The following is a 20,052-nucleotide window of genomic DNA, read 5'->3' on the forward strand; positions in this document are numbered from 1 at the left end:
TCACCCCCCTTATTAATACCGCACTTAAGTGCGACCACCTGTTGTCTGTTATCTGCATGTGCATTTCTCCAGGCACTACAGTTTCCTCCCACATCCCAAAGTTTAGATTAATTTGTGACTCTGAATTGTCCCATATGTGTAGGTATGAACGTTTGTGAGATTGTGCCCTGTCCAAGGTTGATTCCTGTGTTATTCCCATTTCTGTTAAGTTAGGTATTGTTGCACCTTAAACTTAAAAAGCTAGTCTGCAAATAAGTTATTGGATTGACAACCATAACAAAGGACATTGCTTTCCTCGGATTAATTCAAAGACTCTATTCCATTATGGTTATGCAGTGCAACCCCTAACCAAACTGGGGCCCTAAGTGGAATCAGGACACCCCACCCCTCTCTGAATTTACTACATTGGTATTTCATAAAGCGGCTTTAATTTGAACAATAAATATATAAATAAAGAAGCACACATCACACATTTTACTATAACTTTTAAAATTAATACAAATACTTTTTTAAAATAGTCAAAACTTGAAAGTGAACGTTTAGGGTTTTCTTCATTTTCTGCTTCATATCACAACAGCACACATCTAATTTTTACCGAAGGCAAAGTCATCTGTGAGGTCATTCAAATAAAAATCTTGCACTAAAATCCAAGACCTGCACGGTCTTTACAGTACAAGCCCTACTGTGAAGTATATTTAAATAAGGGGGTTTAAAATCCCCTTATTGGCTGACACCAAGCAATGGTTCCTAAAATTAAATGAAAGGTACACATTTTATAAAATTAACAGGGATGGGTCAGGATTTGATTTGTTTTAACTTAAAACCCCTCAAGCTTGGCAGGTCTTAGCTTGTGCTGCATGGTATTTTATCTGCAACTGTTATTGCATTACAATAGTAATCTGTTTTAAATTATCAGAGCTTGCCCACTTGGGAATGTGTTATGCTGTATCCAAATAAAAACACTTTAATGCATTAAAAATGAAATCTTGGCCATTTGTTTGATAATTTTAAGCCAGATGTTCAGACTTCAGTTCCTGGGGTTAGCCCCTGGTTTTGAACCCCCCTGTAAATATGTGCTTTTGCTTGGCCATAATTATCAAAAGAATACTCTTATTCAAATTATTGTTCAAAATGTTTTATTCACATAACTTAAGCTGTGATTTTCTCTTATTATGCTTTCAAAACAAGCTGTTTGAGCCTTTTTTTTTTTGAAAGGGAAGTAAGTTCATCTTAAATAACAAGTGCAGGTGTAAATTTGTTCTGCAAAAGATCTGGTTGATTATCATTGCAAATTATTTGCTTTAAAAGATAACCTTAGTCACAAATGATAGGTTGGTAACAAGTAAACAGGCATGACCGAAAAAATCAAATATTGTTAAATAGTATTACTTCATTGCCTTAGGTAGAGATTGAGAAAAACAAATTCAAACCGTTCTTTTTTATAGTTGAGATATTGTCTACATACAACACTACAAGTGTCTAAAGTGGTGAATGTTTAATGGACCCCAAGTAGGTTTGGGTGTTTGTATTCATACATCTGTACATGGTTTTTAAGCTTTAATTTTGAAATCATCAGAACTACTTCATCCATTTCAGAGACAAATTATTGGAGCTTGACCCGTCATGGCAGCATTGGGCGTACAGCAAAAACCAGTCCTGTAAAGTGTGCCATTCCAAAAGCGAGTAGTGTTCTCCATTGTTCCACTAAATATTACTATAATAACTTGTAGAGAAGAAGAAAATAACATTGTTTTGGAATGTTTTTGCTGAATGGCTGCTGCCTGCTGATTTGATAATTGGAGATGGAGACCAGTGGCTTATTTTTTTCAAAGGGATGCTCAAGTGTTAGTCAAAGTGGGACGAATTTGATCCAGCAAAACCCAATATGTATTTATATTTTTAATTAGTCTCTATGTATCTTTACTTAAGTTCACATTCTGCTTTACTTGCTTTGTATTAGGCAATGATGATGATGATCTCTCCAGGTTCATCTGCATTAATTTATCCACTTAATGGCAGATCTTCTGCTCTGTCTAGATGTTTATCAAACTCTTTCTTTTGTAGAAATTCTACTTGTATTTAACTTGCTTAAAAATTATTCCTGACCCACTTTTTTTTTCCATTTTCTCCATGACAACGAGCAGTGGGCTTCACGGTTACAGTTGGGTTTTTTTTCCTTTCAATACATGAAAGCCATTAAAACTTACCAAATATGTCTGTAAAAATTAATAAACCTAAGTTTTTCAGATTTGTGCCCGTCTTTGTTGTCTGTCCTCGCTTTTTTTTCTCTCTCTCTCAATTTTTGCCGTTGTACATAAAAGACTGTTCAAAAATGAGAGAGATGGGTGGAGCTCAAAGGAGGAATAAAACCAGTTCATAAGAGATGTCTGCAAGCAGAAAAGCAGTGAGTCATATTTCCATTGGGTAATGTGTCATGTATGCGGCATAGCTGCAGTCTTCTGTCAGTAGCTGATGAGCGTCCTGTCCCCCCTTTCACACTTAAAGTAAAACCTCAGCATAGTGCCTGCTTGCCTTACATATGCCACCTGAAAAGATACATAGAAGTCTTATTCTGATGACCATGCTAAAGTTAAAATTTGACTAAGTGCATATTACATTGGATGGTGTCTGGGTTGGACAGGCCTGATCTGATCATTTGGACATCCAGTTGCACAGTTTAGGCAAAGGTATATGTTAAGTATTTAATGATGCACAAATTATAATTCAACCTGTAAGGAAATAAAGGTAAAAACAACTGTTAATGTTGATTTTTTTCTTTCAATAAAGAACTGTGAAAAGCATCTAATTTGGAAACTGCTTTGGCACTCAAGTGGCACATATGCCTATATATTTCTTGGCAACCGCCTTTGCTGATTAGAGTTACTTTGAGTCAGTGGGGAGCAGCTTTTTAGTAGATTGCCAGGAGTCTGTTTTTCAGATGAAAACATCTGGCTTATTCGCTAATTTACCTTTCAAACTTCCCTATCAACATTTGTGTTCCATTGAACCCTGCTTTTAAACAATAGCAGCTTCATTGTGCGTATTTAATGATTAACAGTGAGTTTGAATGGTGTAGTACATTGTTTAAACAATTCATTTTGTCATGGTAAATGTTGACCCTCTTTGCTTTGGTGTTGCTTTTTATTTTTGTATATGCTATCTTTAAATATCCCTCTACAACACCACTTTGTCACACGCTCTTTGTTGGAGAGGGGACGGCAGTTGTTTAGGTTTTCTTTCAATTCATATTTTGTTGTGGATCAAAGCATGTGACACAGATCACCTGTTCCTTATGGCGATATAGATGCAGGTTTAGATTCCTTTAGTTTGGTAGTTTAGGTCTTTTTCGAGTGATATTTTAAATGTTCAACTGACTTGCACCTTAACTCTTTCTCCAAGTGCCATGGCCAATACAGACGTTGGCAATCATGGTCCTTCACCTGTCTCTTTTCCTTGCCATAGTAAAAATCTCATTGCAACTTAGCGCAAGTTGTTCCCAACTCATCTCACAGCATTTCCACTGGTGGTGTTTCTCTGCCTTCCTCTTGTTGTCTTCCAATTGAGTCTGTTCAGCAGTACAACACTTTCATTACTTTCAGCTCTGATGATGTGTACCAAATATTAAAATTGTCTATTCTGTATCTCACTTAGTAAATGCCTTTTCACCTGCGCTCTTTTTAATTCATTTGTTACTTTGTCAGTCCAGAAATCTTTTAGCATTGTTCTAAAAATAACATTTCATGGCTCTCTAGTCTGCTTCACATTGTTTTGCCTTAGAATGTTTATCTTTGTTTTCATTGTTATGGTTGGTTTAAGTCTGTGTTGTAACTGCATAAAAGCAGTTCATTCTCCTCATAGTCTTCTACTCCCACATTTAAAATTTTCTGTAGATCCTTCACTTTCAGTATTAAATACAGAATCGTCTGCAAATTACATATTGGTAACAACACCTCAACACTCAAGCATGTCCAGAAAGCACTACTGCTAAGTAAGAACTCTGCAACTGATGGTCTTTCTGTTAAACAAGTTTTTTAAAAAAGTAACTTGCTGCTTCTAGCATCAGGAGAAGGTTTTAGGAGTGAGAGCAGTGTGCTGGAGCTTAAAGGGTATGCTAGGGTATATAGCAGTGCCTGTATAGTGTCATTCTCATGTTGGATACAGCCATAGCATTAATGACTTGTTGCCTTGATAAAGAAGAGGGACTTTATGTTAAGCGTAGTGGCAATAAAGTTAGCCAGTTACACAGATCAAGGGGGGCTTTCTTGCCCCTGAAAAAGTGTTGTTACCATTTATCTCCTGTATAATGAAACACCAAGATCTGTGTGTCCAGCCCCTCAGAGCAATCTGATTAGTCAGTTTGGCTTTGGTTTAACGCAAAGAAAGGGGAAGTGCAAGTTTGAGATGCAGGAGGGAGGAGTAAAAGTGCACACAGAGAGAGTCATCTTCAAAGACAGAAAGTATTAAACTGGACAGGAAGTGAAAAAGACACCTTGAAGATAATGACGGAGTCTGAGAAGCTGGAACTCAAGAGAGGGAGCAATACAGATGAAAGTCACTGAAAGTACATGTAGGGCAAGAGATAGCAAATATTTTTTAATTATTCTATTTCCTATGATCTGTAGGTATCATGGCTTGCTATTATATAACCTTAATATTGGAATAGCGTCCATTTAGGTTTGGCTATGTATTGTTTTTCGATTCTGCTTCCCATATGCCTGCGAGTGTGTCTATGGAGTTGTGTAAAGACCTTCTGTATCTGTTATATTGTGTTTATATAATATCAACTAATAATATTATAAAAATGCTCCTGTAATGTTCAAGAGTACTTTATTGTTCTAGTAGGGATGGGTAGAGTTTAAAAGACCTCAGTAGTGACTTAAGCTGATGCCATATTATATTAGTTCTAGTCCGATGTAATGTTAAACTTGACAACTATAGTTGCTGTAAGATTACTTGTTGCATGTCAGATTACTCGACTAAAAAAATCACAAGATATGTCAAATTAGAAGACTGCGTAAAGAGTTTCCACCATGGTTTCACATTTTCAAAGTAATCCGAGGGTCCCCCTTTTTCTGACAGCCAATAATATGTTGCCTGATAGAACTGGGTATGTCAGACTATACAACCTTTGATCCACAGCCGCGTGCTACGGCTGCTTCTGACTCGCTGAGTGTGCTAGTGAAGGCACTGAAGCCGCTAAAGTTGGCATATTAAAACCTGTGTGAGTGGAACTTTGCAACTCGGGCTGTGAGAAGCTGGAAGTGCACTTGTAATGCAGGCTGCAGCATCAGTACCATGAAAAATGAGTATTGAAGTCATTTTAAAATCTTAAAATCTACATTTATCGATATTTCAATACCTTTGACAAGCCTTACCCAAAGTTCAGGTTTTATAATTTTAAAGCCTTCATTTTTTTATTTTTACACAATTAAAAACTTATGTTTAAGCTTCTGCTGTGTTACATCCTGACATGTTCAAACACTGTGAAGTGCCCAAATCAATAATACTGGATATTGTGACAGTTAAAAACATAATCAGTTGGTTGGTGTTATCAAGGTTATTATAGTTTTGCCTTTTAATATTAGTTTTTATTTCTATATTTTTTCTCATCTTACTTGGAAATTCAGTTCAGTTTTAGCTTTCCTTCATTGTGTATTTTTAGTTTAAATTTCTTTTTTATTTCACAAAGACATTTCTATTTTATTTTTATATCTGTTAGTTTCAGTTCTAGTTTTAGTAATTGTGGCATGAAGCTAATATGAAGTTTAGTTTTGTGTCACAATCAGACAGTACTGTACACTTAACAGATTTGGATATAATATAATTTTTTATATTAGTGGAAGCTTACTACACGACATGGTTTATCTGGTTTTGTTTTTGTCAGATGATGTGAGCATAATCAAAACCAGATACTGAATATGAACAATTGTGTACAATTTTATAACACTTATAATATTTTCTATGTCATTTGTGCTGAACAAACGTGCACTTTTGATCTTTTCCTTTTATTCCCCACAATGGGCCAATTTTGTAATGAAATTTAGGTGAATTTTACTGTTGGAGGGTGTTTTACTCTTAATTGTCTATGAAGTGGCATGTGAATTATTGTCAATAAAAAACAGGCACCTGAGAAATAAACTGAAACGTTACTCATTTTTGATCTTTCTGTCCATACGGTAAAGGTTTTGTTGACCAGCACATTCTGATTTCAGGAGTTTGAATTACATCTTCATATACAACAAATGCAAAGAAAGGCGGCACAGTAAATCGCTTTCTATTCCACATGCTTTACGTGCCTGTGTTCAGCTCACTCTGTCACCGCAAATGTTGTGTAAACAGCCGCCATTCACTGGATGAATACATGTGGGTGGCTCGTGGTGGATGACTTTCTGTTTTAGAGTTAAAAGTTACAAGGGTTAAAGACGAGCGCAAGAATATTCATTAAAAAACAAAAACTCAAAATATTTTTGGTAAATTATTATTTTGTTTCAGTTAGTCTTTCCAGCTACTTTAATAGTTTCATTTAGTTTTAGTTTTTCATTTCGGTTTTGTTAATTATTTTATTTCAGTTTACGAAAATGTTTTTTTAATAATAGTTTGTTTTAATTTTAGTTTTTGTTAACTATAACTTTGATTCATATGTTTATTTATTTATGCAATAGAAAATTCCTTGTATTTCGATATTCATGAATATCACTACTAGTTCACTTAAATTATATTTTATTATAATAATAATAATGTATTTATAGGCACTTTTCAAGGCACACAAGGATACCTTACAGAGCACATTAATAACAGTCACAACATAACATTAATAAAATATTACAGTACAATAAAACCAGAATAAATACAATAATAAAATTTAATTTAAATTTATCAGCTAAATTTGTCAGATAGAATAAGCCATCTTAAAAAGATTTGTTTTAAAATGAGATTTAAAGGTGGGAAGAGAATTATTATTACGAATGTCTTATGAGAGAGGGTTCCAGAGGCGAGGGGCCACTCAACTGAAATCTCTAAAACCCATGGTAGTCGAGCGAGCAGGAAGTATAATAAGATTGTTAGAGGAAGAAGATCTAAGAATACAAGAAGGAATGGAGATGTGAAGAAGATCAGAAAGATAAGGAGGTGCCAGATTATGAAGGGTCTTGTAAGTAATAAGCAGAATCTTAAAATCAATATTTAATAGGGAGCCAGTGAAGCTGTTTAAGGACAGGAGTAATGTGTTCTATGGAAGGGGTTCTGGTAATAATACAAGCTGGAGTTTGTGAGGAAGACCAGAAAGGATAGAATTACAATAATCAATGACACCAGAGCATGAACAAGAATAGCAGTGCAGGTAGCTGAAAGAGATGGACGTAAACGGCTAATATTACGTAAATGGAAATATGCAGACCGAGTAACATTATTGATATGTGCCTTGAATTTTAAGGTGCTCTCGAGAATAACACTTAAGCTCTTAACCAAGGAGGAGGAAGAAATTACAGAATTATCAATAGTCAGTGAAATATTATCATATTTATCCAAAACCGATTTAGTTTCTATCAGAAAAACCTCTGTTTTATCACTATTTAATTTAAGAAAATTAGCAGACTACTATAAGGTACTTTAAGGCCATACTACTTTTTAAAGCTCTCTATTGCTGTTTTAGTAGCTTTTAAATATTTCATACTTACTTGCAGAATAAAATCAGGTGAATAATGGAGGTACATTTCATAACAAGCACCTGTCATGTAATTGAAGGCTGTATGTCATTGCTTGTTTTTGTCTTTTTTTTTTTTTGTAGAATGATATTTTTAAATTAAGGTGAATATGTTGAATATTCTGCTTCTGTTTCTGTGTATGCCAGGGTATCGAATGAGTATCAAGCATCATGAAATTTCAGTGAAATTCTCTGGTATCATGAGACCCCTGATTTATAGACTTCTCTGCCACAAATAAAAAATTGAATGCATCACTCTTTCTTTCTTTTTTCTTTCTTCAGATGTCTTTGGGAGGGTCTCCGGTAACTGTTGTGCAACTTCCAGGGGGTCAGATTCAAGTCCAGAGTGTGATCCAGACTGCTCAGTCATCAGTCATCCAATCCCCACAGGTTCAAACTGTGCAAGTGAGTATTAAATATCACGACAGTGGCTGTGATTAAATTACCGTCTGCTCTCTTGAAGTTTCTACCTGAGCCATGTCATTTGATTCTGGAAACTGGAAACATGAAGTAAAAAGAATCAGAACTGTCTAATACTTGTTTAGAAAATCTTAGAAAGCTTTTCTTCATGCAAGAGAAACAGAGGTGCATGGAGTAAGTTACCATCGCTGGAAGAGGAGAAGTTCAACTTGGTTAATTAATGATCAGTTTTGCCTTGTGCAATGCTGGAAAGTAATTAATTTGATAATCCTACTTTTATTTTCCTTACCTTTATTTTTCTTTACTCTCATTGGCACAAGAGTGAAGATATCGAAGTTCCCTTCTTGATGTAACATCTGCTTTTCACACCTTTCAGACTGGGCTCAGTCACTGGAACAGAGCTTGACCTGGCAAAGTGGATCTCAGGTTTCAAGTCCACTAAGAGAAGAGGTTGTCAGTTTTCAGTTCCCCAAAGAGAGAGCGGTTCATCCGTTTTTAGCGTTTCAGAGAGTAAGAGCTGCTCAGAAATGAGTGAAACTAATTTTGAAGGAAGGTGTTACCAATGGTGAAGGTCACTTCCAGTTACAGAACTGGAACATTATTTTGTCCACCACATCCTGGCATAGTTCAGTTTTCAGATACAGTCCTATGATGGATGTCAATTGAGGCACACCTTCATGTCTTTGGGAGCCTCTGCAAAAATGTCAGCTCAACTCTGGTTTACACCTTTTGTTATCAGATGAAGTACAGGGCTGACCAACTGTAGTACAAGCTGCAGTTTAGTCATTTTCTCAGGAATGCAGGTTGGGGGTGAAACTGTATCTCTGTATCCCTGCTATATCTGCTGTATTAACAGGTCTTAGTTGCTACTAAATGCCTAGAAAAAATGGGCAATGCCCATTTTGTCCTACACCAAATAGTAGTAAATTAGATAATGTCACATCATGGCTTTCTGATAAGTTAGCTTATAAATATTTGGTAAATGAAAACTGACAAGCTTGTTGTTTTATTCTTATATAATTTTTACATGGTGGTGGAGTCTGAAACTTAATAGTATATCCTTTGTGTGGGGCTTGTTGTTGTTGCTGTTGTCCATAACTAGACACAATCCAGAAGAGGCTGAGAACACTAAGAGGATGCCAGATTATACAGTATATGTGGAGTACAAGTCTGATGAGCTTATGCTTTGATTGCAAGGTATGAGTTAAGTTGTATCTCATTAAGCCTCAAGTTACGACATGGTCAGTATACAGCCACTATAGACGCAGTCAGCTTGCTGCCAACCTTTGCTGACTTGTCTCAGTTATTTCCTATGGTGCTGCCATCTAGTGGATAGCCATAGAATTTTTTTTTATTATTTGACACAGCAGCTTGTGGAAAATAGTGTTTATAAATAGACAGTAGTTATGTTGTCGTGAAAAAAGTATAAAGCTGCTGAAGTTTTGAAACTTCTAGACTTACTACAAGAAAATTGTTCTGGGGCACTGAACAATGGCTGTTTCCCCTTGGGTATATAATATAGTATGTCAAATAAAAAAAAGATTAATAGTTTGATTATAATGACCTGTAGGCTCTGGTGGATAGCTGCCCTGAAAACGCATTTTCATCTGACTTGTCATGACAGCACAATATGAACATTCTGCTGCCCAGTGACTGCAAACAGTCACCACCTGCCAAGTGTGTTGTGTGCAACAGGCATGGACAGTGCAAAAGACTGCATTATATTTATGGTACATGTGCTTATAAGCCTTCAAATTTGTGAGGTGCCATGCTTTAAGGACTCTTATTCAAGTCATGTTGCTGGTGTGGCAGTAGGGGGCGCGATCGCTCCCTCAAACCCTCAGGTACCACGCCGAACACCAGGTAAAAATCAATAATTATTATTTATTATGATAATAAAGTGCACCAAGCACCACCACTCCACACTATACTCACAAATAAACAGTTCTAAACAATAAATCACAATCCTCCACTCCATTACATTTTGTTTGTCCTTCTCCACTTTAAGCCCATCTGGGAGACCACCAAACACAGCTGTTAGTGGATTAGGAGGGATTGTTATGCCCAGGCTGTCTGATGGGCATTTAAAAATTTTGGTCCAGAATGATGTTAATTTGGTACACACCAACACATGTGGCCCAATGAAGCTGGGACTCAATTGCAACGTTCACAGGTTGGATCTTGCCCTAGAAACATTTTGGACAATTTCAAAGACAGATGTGCTCGATAAAATATTTTAAGTTGAATAATTGAATGTTTTGCACATATGGAACTAGAGTGAATTCTGTACGTGGCTGCCTTTCACTCTGTTTCTGAAATGTTGAGTGAGAGATCCTTTTCCCACTGTACTCTGGGATCTTTAATCTTTCAGATTGTTATTTTGGAATTTCAAGCAGTTCTTAATTCAAGGGAATTTAAAAGAAACGAAATGTTTGAATATATGCAAGTTTTGAAAAAAACTTAATTCACTCAGAGGGAATGAGCTTTTTAAGTTTTGTTTGTGTTGCATTTCGTGGTTTGTCAGATGCGAGTTGGTAATCTGAATTTCATAATTTTATTTCTCATAGGTATCTTCTTTGTCAGACAGTGAAGACTCACAGGAGTCTTCAGACAGTGTTGCTTCCTCTCAGAAATCCAGAGAGATCCTCACCAGACGTCCCTCCTACAGGTAATCAAGATCAGTATTCCCAGTTGGAGCATTTCACTGTTTGCTCCGCTGTAACTGCATAATAAACCTCTGTGTTGTCTGTAGTGCTGATATGTTAAGTTTGGCCTCACAACTATTAATGCTACTAAATGTCTATCTAGCCTTTGAGAAAAAAAATATAGCAGATTACAGTATATCATTCAGTGGTTTTTTGTCTCAGCTCCTGTAACTGTCATATCCATTGGCCTAACTGCATCTCCTGTAACCAGTATAGAATACTGCAAGTTCCTAACCATCTACACACTATCCAAGTTTTAGGGGGATACTGTGAAATCAGTAAACTATATTTTAGTTTTGTAACTCTGGGAAGAAAAGATGATTAAAAACTTGAAAATTTCTGACAAAGGTCTTTTTTTTTTAAATAATCACATGGTGCATTAATCTGTATTAGTTTTTCCATGCCATATATAAAAATACTACCGTTATCGACCGTTATGCGTAGAATTTCAAAATGAAACCTGCTTAACTTTTGTAAGTAAGCTGTAAGGAATGAGCATGCCAAATTCCAGCCTTCTACCTACACGGGAAGTTGAAAAATTAGTGATGTTGGAAAGTTCAATATGGTGGCTGACCGTGGCGTCATACCACCAAAATAAGTATGTACATCGGTTTTGGTTAGCGCAGCGAAGCCGCCTACCAAATTTCGTGAAGATGGGATCAGCCTTCTACCTACACGGGAAGTTGGAGAATTAGTGACGTTAAAATAAGAAAGTTTAACATGGCGGACATTGTCGACTGTTATGACCGTTGCGTGTAGAATTTCGAAATGAAACCTGCTTAACTTTTGTAAGTAAGCTGTAAGGAATAAGCCTGCCAAATTTCAGCCTTCTACTTACACGGGAAGTTGGAGAATTAGTGATCAGTGAGTGAGTCAGTGAGGGCTTTGCCATTTATTAGTATAGACTAGCAAAATACCAGGCCATGGCAAGTACTGCCTTAAAATTTTTATTAAGGAGAAAATTAAACCTTTTTAAACTGAGGGAAAATATACCAATAATTATTTAAGGATCTCTTTGTATACCACATTGTGAGTTCGGCCCTCCGGTTGTAATATGACCAAGCTGGGCGCTGAGCTTACTCTTGAGCATGCAACGTACAGTTGGCCATGTGAACAGTAATCTTGTTTCAAATCTCACAGCTTGTATTGCTGCTGTCATAATCGGTTTGAGTTTCATGGTTTGTTTTAATTACGACAGTATTTGCAGGACTTGTGTTGAAGTGACATTCGGCATCTGTCAAGCGGTGTAAATATACAACCGGTTTCATCGATAACTTCACATCCAGCTTTTGAGAGTTTAAACATTCATAAACATCAAAGTGTCCACTACTGAAATCGCACCGTAATCTAAGATGTTTAAGAGGCATTGGCGGTTGTCGAAAGGTGTAAAATATTTGGCCATTTCAGTACACTTGAAGTGACAACCGAATAATTCAGCAGCAGCCATCAACTCACATGCAGATCCATAGGTGAAGGGCTTAAGCATTTCACTCTTCTACTGCTCATGTGTAGTATAATTATCTCCTGTACCGTCATCAGTCCACACCTTGAACTTGTCCCCGTCATTCAATACATAAGACACAATGTTCCTCCGGATATCAAGAGTGAGCCTGATATGGCTGTGCAATATGTAACACAGAGAATGGAAAAGGCAGGTGCCATCTCCGGGCATGGAAACCACTCGGTAAGTGACAGTTCTTTGATCGATGGTGATCACCTCGATAGACATGTAAATGGGGGTACGGTTGGAATGATAAATGAAATGGGTACCTGAACAATGTAAAGTAAGTCTAAAATACCTACACAATAACTATAATCGTAATAAATGAACAATAAAACAGCGGAGAAGCCATGGATTAAACAAAAAGGCTGTAGTTATCAGCAGGGAGACGTGAATCCCGTGGCGAAGCAAGGAAGGGAATGTAGAGACTGGAGCGATGGACGGCCTTGTATAGGCAGGCAGCCAACAACGTGGGAGGCGTTGGGATTGGGGACCCAACGCCGCCTCACACGGTGACCGAGCTGCAGGCTATGGACGTATATATGTACGTAAGTAGGATTTAGTTAGCGTTGGGAACCCGCGTACCAATTTCTTGAAAATGGGCCCATAAGTAACAAAAGACCGTTGAAAAGTTCAATATACCGGCCGACATTGGCATCATACCACTGAAATAAGTACCAAATTTCAGCCGTCTACCTACACGGGAAGTTGGAGAATTAGTGATACAACAACAACATTTATTTATATAGCACATTTTCATACAAAAAAAAATGTAGCTAAAAGTGCTTTACAAAATTAAGAATAGAAAAATAGAAGACACAATAAAAATAAAATAAGTCAACATTAATTAACATAGAATAAGTAAGGTCCGATGGCCAGGGTGGACAGAAAAAAAAAAAACTCCAGAGGCTGGAGAAAAAAATAAAATCTGTAGGGATTCCAGACCAAGAGACCACCCAGTCCCCTCTGGGCAATCTACCTAACATAAATCAAACAGTCCTCTTTGTATTTAGGGTTCTCATGGAAGGACTTGATGATGATGGTCACGTAGACTTCTGGCTTTCAGTCCATCAATGTTGGAGCATCATGATGCTTTGAGTAGGTGGTGGTGGCGCAGGCCGCCACCACAAAGAAACCGGAAAAAGAAACAGAAGAGAGAGTTGGGGTCAGTATGGATTTTAGAGCCACTATGAATAGTTATTATGATGAATTGAACATACAGAGTATCAGGATTAAGTTAAAGTGAAGTTATAAAAGGCCATGTTAAAGTAATGTGTTTTCAGCAGTGTTTTAAAGTGCTCTACTGTATTAGCCTGGCGAATTCCTATTGGCAGGCTATTCCAGATTTTAGGTGCATAACAGCAGAAGGCCGCCTCACCACTTCTTTTAAGTTTAGCTTTTGGAATTCTAAGGAGACACTCATTTGAGGATCTAAGGTTACGATTTGGAATATAAGGTGTCAGACATTCCGATATATAAGATGGAGCAGATTATTTAAGGCTTTATAAACCATAAGCAGTATTTTAAAGTCAATCCTGAATGACACAGGCAACCAGTGTAGTGACATCAAAACTGGAGAAATGTGTTCGGATTTTCTTTTCCTAGTTAGGATTCTAGCAGCTGCATTCTGCACTGTTGCAAGTGATTTATGTCTTTTTGGGTAGTCCTGAGAGGAGTGCGTTACAGTAATCTAGTCTACTGAAAACAAAAGCGTGAATTAATTTCTCAGCATCTTTCAATGATATAAGAGGTCTAACTTTTGCTATGTTTCTTAAGTGAAAAATGCTGTCCTAGTGGTCTGATGAATATGCGATTTAAAAAGATTACAGAAGTTTTTACTTCCGCCTTAACTTTTAATCCTAATGCATCAAGTTTATTTCTGATAACCTCATTGAATCCATTATTGCCAATTACTAAAATTTCAGTTTCTCTTTATTTAGTTTGAGAAAATTACTATTCATCCATTCAGAAATACCAGTAAGACATTGTGTTAGTGAATCGAGAGAGTCGGAGTCATCAGGTGCTATTGATAAGTACAGCTGTGTGTCATCAGCATAGCTGTGGTAGCTCACGTTGTAACCTGAGATAATCTGACCTAACGGAAGCATGTAGATTGAGAAGAGCAGCGGACCCAGGATAGAGCCTTGTGGAACACCATATCGGATATCATGTGTCTTTGAGATGTGATTACCACAACTCACAAAGAATTTTCTCCTGCCAGGTAGGATTCAAACCAATTTAAGACACTGCCAGAGAGGCCCACCCATTGACTAAGGCGATTTCTAAGAATATTGTGATCAATGGTGTCAAATGCAGCACTCAGATCTAAGAGGATGAGAACAGATAAATGGCCTCTGTCTGCATTTACCCGCAAGTCATTTACTACTTTAACAAGTGCAGTTTCTGTGCTGTGATTTGTTCTGAAACCTGACTGAAATTTATCAAGAATAGCATGTTTATTGAGGTGGTCATTTAACTGCATAATGACTGCCTTCTCTAGAATTTTACTTAAGAAGGACAGGTTAGAGATGGGTCTAAAATTTTCGAAAGCAGAGGGGTCAAGATTATTTTTCTTGAGCAGGGGTCTAACTACAGCAGTCTTAAGACAGTCTGGAAGACCCCGTATCTAATGACGAATTTACTATGTCAGAATATTGTCAATTAGCACGCCTGATACTTCTTTGAAAAACCTTGTTGGTATTGGGTCAAGGACGCAGGTGGAGGTTTCAGTTGAGAGATTATACTATGTAATTCAGGTAAATCTATCCTGGTGAAAGCATTTAATTTGTTTATAATGGAGTACCGGGCTTTGGAGGTTCTGCAGTGTTGGGGAGATATACTATGTTATCTCTAATATCATTAATTTTTGATTGAAAAATACAGCAATGTTCTCACAGGTTTCACTGGAAGTATTCTGGGGGCATTCCTTTGTGTTACCTGGGTTTAACAGACGATCAATTGTAGAAAATAAGACTCTGGGATTACTAGCATTGTTATTTATAATATTAGAGAAATAGCAGCCTCTCAAGACGGACTGTGTTATTGTATTCTGTTATTTTAACCTTCAATATCTCATAATGGATAGTTAGTTTAGTTTTCCTCCATTTACGCTCAGCTCTACGACATGTTCTTTTAAAATCAGACAAACTTTAGGTCTTCCATGGAATAACAATGCTAGAAGATTTTTAACTGTCTTTTCAGGTGCAACTATGTCAACAGCAGCTCTTACTTTAGAATTAAAGTTTTCCACTTTACTATTTACATTATCCTCGCTATTATAGTTGGCACTATAAACGGACTGATTGCTTAGAATGTTTGTAAGTTTTAAAGCTGCTGATGAGTCAAAGAAGCGTTTTTTAACAAAATGCTTCTCATGAGTGTTTTCTATCTTTATTTCTATATTAAATAGTAGAAGGAAATGGTCTGATAGACCGATATCAATGACCTGCTTTATATCAACTTTAAGTCCTTTAGTAATCACTAAGTCTAACGTATGACCTGCTTTATGTGTAGGCTGATTAACGAGCTGTCTCAAATCAAAAGAGTCCAGGAGGTTCATGAATTTTTACTTTTGGTCACACTGATTGTCGATATGAAAGTTAAAGTCGCCGACTATTAAGAGTGTGTCATAGTTTGTAATTAAAATTGACATTAAATCAGAGAATTCCTCAAAGAAAGACGTTATATTTAGGAGGTCTATACACGGATAATACTAGAACGTGAGAATCTCCATGAATAACAACGGCGAGATACTCAAAGGACTTAAATTTACCAAAACTAACATCTTTACATTTTAATCGACTCGAGTAAATGTTTGCCAAGCCCCCCTTTTTCCCTGGCGGTCTGCACGAGTAAAACTGTAATCCGGAGGCAGATTGATTCGCTCTGAGTTAAGCCATGTTTCATTTAGTGCAATAAAATCAATGTTTCTATCACTAATAAGATCGTTTATAAAAAATGTCTTGTTAGTTAAAGCTCTAACATTTAATAGTGCCATATTTAATGTTTCTGAAGGGCAGAGCTGAATTTATGCGTTATTGGTATTCGGAACAAAAACTTGTTATTTGTGTTAACGCCGCTCTGTGTGTATTTTTTATGTAATCTACAATCTGTTTTTATAGTTTTAATGCATTGTTGATCTGAAGTAGTAATTTCAATTAAATTATTGGTGTTTATGCCGCACTGCCTAGATTTTTACGTGCATTAAGATTTGTTATTAGATTATTAATGTTGTGCACTTTAACGGAAGACTGTGTTAAGCCATTATGTCCTATCAAAGCAGTAGCATTACGGAAGGGGTTTAAAGTAGAAGTAGACAGTCAAGATAGACAAATTACCTTAGCGATGTTTTCGGAGAGGACCGGGGCGCCAAATCTATTCGGATGCAGTCCATCCCGCTTGAAGAAGCGGCCTTTCCCAAAAAAGATCCCAGTTGTCAATAAACCCGATGTCTTGAGTCTCGCAGAAGCCTCTCAGCCAGTTGTTTAAACCCAGCAGACGACTGTAGTATTCATTCGATCGTCTGACGAGAGCTAGTGGACCCGAGATGAAAATTTTTGCCGATGGGATCCTCTCCTTCGTGTCTTTAACTAGTGCTATGAAGTCAGCCTTGAGAACCTCGACTCGGTGCCTTATGTCGCTTACGCTGGCGTGTAAAATAATGGATCCAACTGCCCTCTTGTGCTTCGTAGATGGTCGGCGCTCGCCTCATCACATCTCGGACTCGAGCACCGGAAAACAAGAAACAAAAGATTTTCGATTAGGGCATGTGATATTGAGGTTTCGTACAATCGAATCACCTACCACGATTACATCACCCGGGGTTGAAGGCAAACTGGGGACGCGGAGAGGGTCGAACCGGTTCTGGATTGGGATGCTCATCTGTGCCGATGGAGGTGTTCTAGCCTTGAACCCCTGCCTGCAAAGCTGAAACCCGCCGAGGTCTTTATCGGCGTTGTTGTTGTTCCTACGAGGCGCGGGGGTGAAGCTTATTTGACCTTGGAATTGAGCGGCACGAGGTGGGGTTGATGTTACGTCGACTTCATTTGTTGAGTGTGGTTTATCCAACAGCCGAGCCTTCAAGTCTCTGAGGTACCTTCGTCTGGACAGGAGTTTCTGAATCTGTTTGTCGAGTGCCTGGAGTTCGACGATGACGACGGCAACGGCAACGCGATTCATCTCACTGTCGGCCATTGTCTGCTTCTACTTCCGCTTCTGCTTCGTCACCTAGGAAAGAAAGAGAGAAAAAATGATGTTGGAAAGTTCAATATGGCGGCTGACAGTGGCGTCATACCACCGATATAAGTACGTACATTGGTTTCGTTAGCGAGGAAGCCGCCACCAAATTTCATGAAGATGGGGCCATGAATAAGAAAGTTCAACATGGCAGACGTTGTTGACCGTTATGACCGTTACGTGTAGAATTTCGAAATAAAACCTGCTTAACTTTTGTAAGTAAGCTATAAGGAATGAGCCTGCAAAATTTCAGCCTTCTACCTACACGGGAAGTTGGTGAGTGAGTCAGGCTTTGCCTTTTATTAGTATAGATTATGTTATGGTTACATTGTAGCATAGCAGTTAGCACTGCTGCTTTGGTTACGACAACTGGCCCAGTGCCCTGTAGTGGACCAACACCCGTCAAAGGTTACTTTACGCTTTGTGCCCAGTGCTGCTGCAATAGACACCAAGTAGCCTTTACCATAAACTGGATAAGCAGGTTAGAAATTGGATAAATGAACATTTATTTTAAAGAATCCATTTTTATGCCGACTTAACAAAAACGCCTCTTCCAAAAAAATATTAGCATGTACTTTAACAACTTTTCTTGGTATTTATTAATTTGGCAGTGATGATATTTACAATTTGAGTAATAATTATAGAACAGCATCTTCAGCTTGTATATATCTATTAAGTATATGGCTTCTCAGAGCATCATCAGAGAAGATACTCAACACCTAATGGTGTCTCTGAATCACACACTTCAAGCAGTCATTGAAAACAAGGGATATGTGACAAAGTGCTATGATAGCTTTAATAGACCTGTCATTGCTGTGTCCAGACATTATGGTGCCCTGCAAATAGGGTGGGGCATGTAGACAAAATGTTGTAATCTGTACATGTTATGACCGAAATGTATGCAAATACCCTTAAATGAAAGTCTGCGATGTGCACTTTAATCAAAATATCTGAATTGTCTGATTTGTAGTTTTAAAGTGTGGACCAGAGGGGAAAAGTGTGACTTTGTCCCAAACGTTACGGAGGGTGCTCTATCTGTCTGTCTTCCTTATTATTATTGATATCTGTTTTGTTTTGTTTTGTATGTAGATACTGGAATACTGTTTTGTTTTAGTTACTAGAATACTGTTTTGCAGTCTCTGAAGCAATGGCTTTTATCCTCTTACTTATAGTTATGGAGAAAAGTGGTCTTCTATGTAAAGGGTTATGGTTAGTGAGGATAACTGTTTTTTCAGATTCCCAGGCTTTGATGGAGAGCAACCGACTAGATCAAATAAGACTCTAATTACTTGGTGGTTCCTGCTGTCTTTTGCTTTTTTTCCGGCAATGAGGGCACATTTGATTTGTCTACAGTGATCCTTAATGTGTATAAAAACCTTCCTTTCGATTGCCCAAGCTGTATTGTGGGTATTTGGCTTTGCATGCTTCCATTTCCTTAACAGTCATGTCCCGTTCCAGCGTTGTATTGTTATGTCCCTATATGTACTTTTTGCAGTGACAGCATAAATGTATTTTGGATTTCTAGTTGAAATTTAAACAATAACAGCCAGAAAAATATTTGGATGCGATGTTAGTCTGTTGCAGGACACCCTCACTTCTATAGTGACAATTAAGAGTTTGTTTTTAAAAGCTTAAAAGAAACTGTCAGAAACTCCTCCAAACAATGTTCGCTGTTTATTAATGTTTCATTGTAAACTACAACCTGGCCTGTGCAGTCCTCACCATTCACCCATTGCGTGATTCTTGAGTAACTATGCAGTACTCATGTTGTGGAATAATAGAAAGAGTTGTATTATTATTATTTATTAGGCAAGATCACATCAGGGCTCGCAAAATCGCTAGCCCGACGTCCCGGGGCTATTGTGTCTTCCAGTCGGGCTACCAAAATCTATCTCAGCCCTGCCCGTCGGGCTATCATAGGAAGGAAAAATATATGGCAATGCTTTTGCATTCTTTCGCAAATGTAGCTAGGTAATTATGTCATTTACGGGCATCGATAAGCCACTGTCAATATGTGAAATATTGAGATCGCGTTTGAATTTGCGCTTGTTTTTTTACTTTCACTTTGCGATCGCGCGAACTGTGTATAGAAAGCGGCAGTACTGATTGGTCAGTGACAGATTAATTGCGCACCAATTCCTCTGACATCGTCTTATCACTCATTGGTTTACTATTCAAAAGTGAGAAATGAAATCTCCCACAGCAAGCTTTAAACATGTGATAGAGGTTAATTGCGCAGAGAATTTAAAAAATCGCTGACCGTTGTGTGTGCGTGTGTAAAAATAGATGGATTTACACAGGTATTTTAGTTCTGCTGAGCCAAAGAAGACAGGTCAGGGTGAAGAAGGGACAGCCAAAGAAAAGCCTACCACAAAGCGGAAAAGTTATGACAAATTAGACTATGAGGCAAAAAGAAAGTGCAGCTTTTTGGTTTCATGGACAAAAGAATTTCTGTGGCTGAATAACATAATGTTCTGCCGGGTGTGTCG

General features: G+C 37.6%; 1 protein-coding gene across 2 annotated transcripts in view; it reads left to right on the forward strand.

The window, feature by feature from the left end:
• The window catches only part of atf1 (activating transcription factor 1), a 62,034-nt gene that overhangs the window by 21,405 nt on the left and 20,577 nt on the right, over positions 1-20,052 (forward strand). For both annotated transcript variants that reach the window (XM_039746746.1, XM_039746747.1), the window contains exons 2-3: positions 7,985-8,107; positions 10,690-10,790. In XM_039746746.1, the coding sequence (XP_039602680.1) occupies positions 7,985-8,107; positions 10,690-10,790 (224 nt within the window). The remainder of the gene's footprint in view (positions 1-7,984; positions 8,108-10,689; positions 10,791-20,052) is intronic.

The sequence above is a fragment of the Polypterus senegalus genome, chromosome 3 (assembly GCF_016835505.1).
Source record: "Polypterus senegalus isolate Bchr_013 chromosome 3, ASM1683550v1, whole genome shotgun sequence".
NCBI lineage: Eukaryota > Metazoa > Chordata > Cladistia > Polypteriformes > Polypteridae > Polypterus > Polypterus senegalus.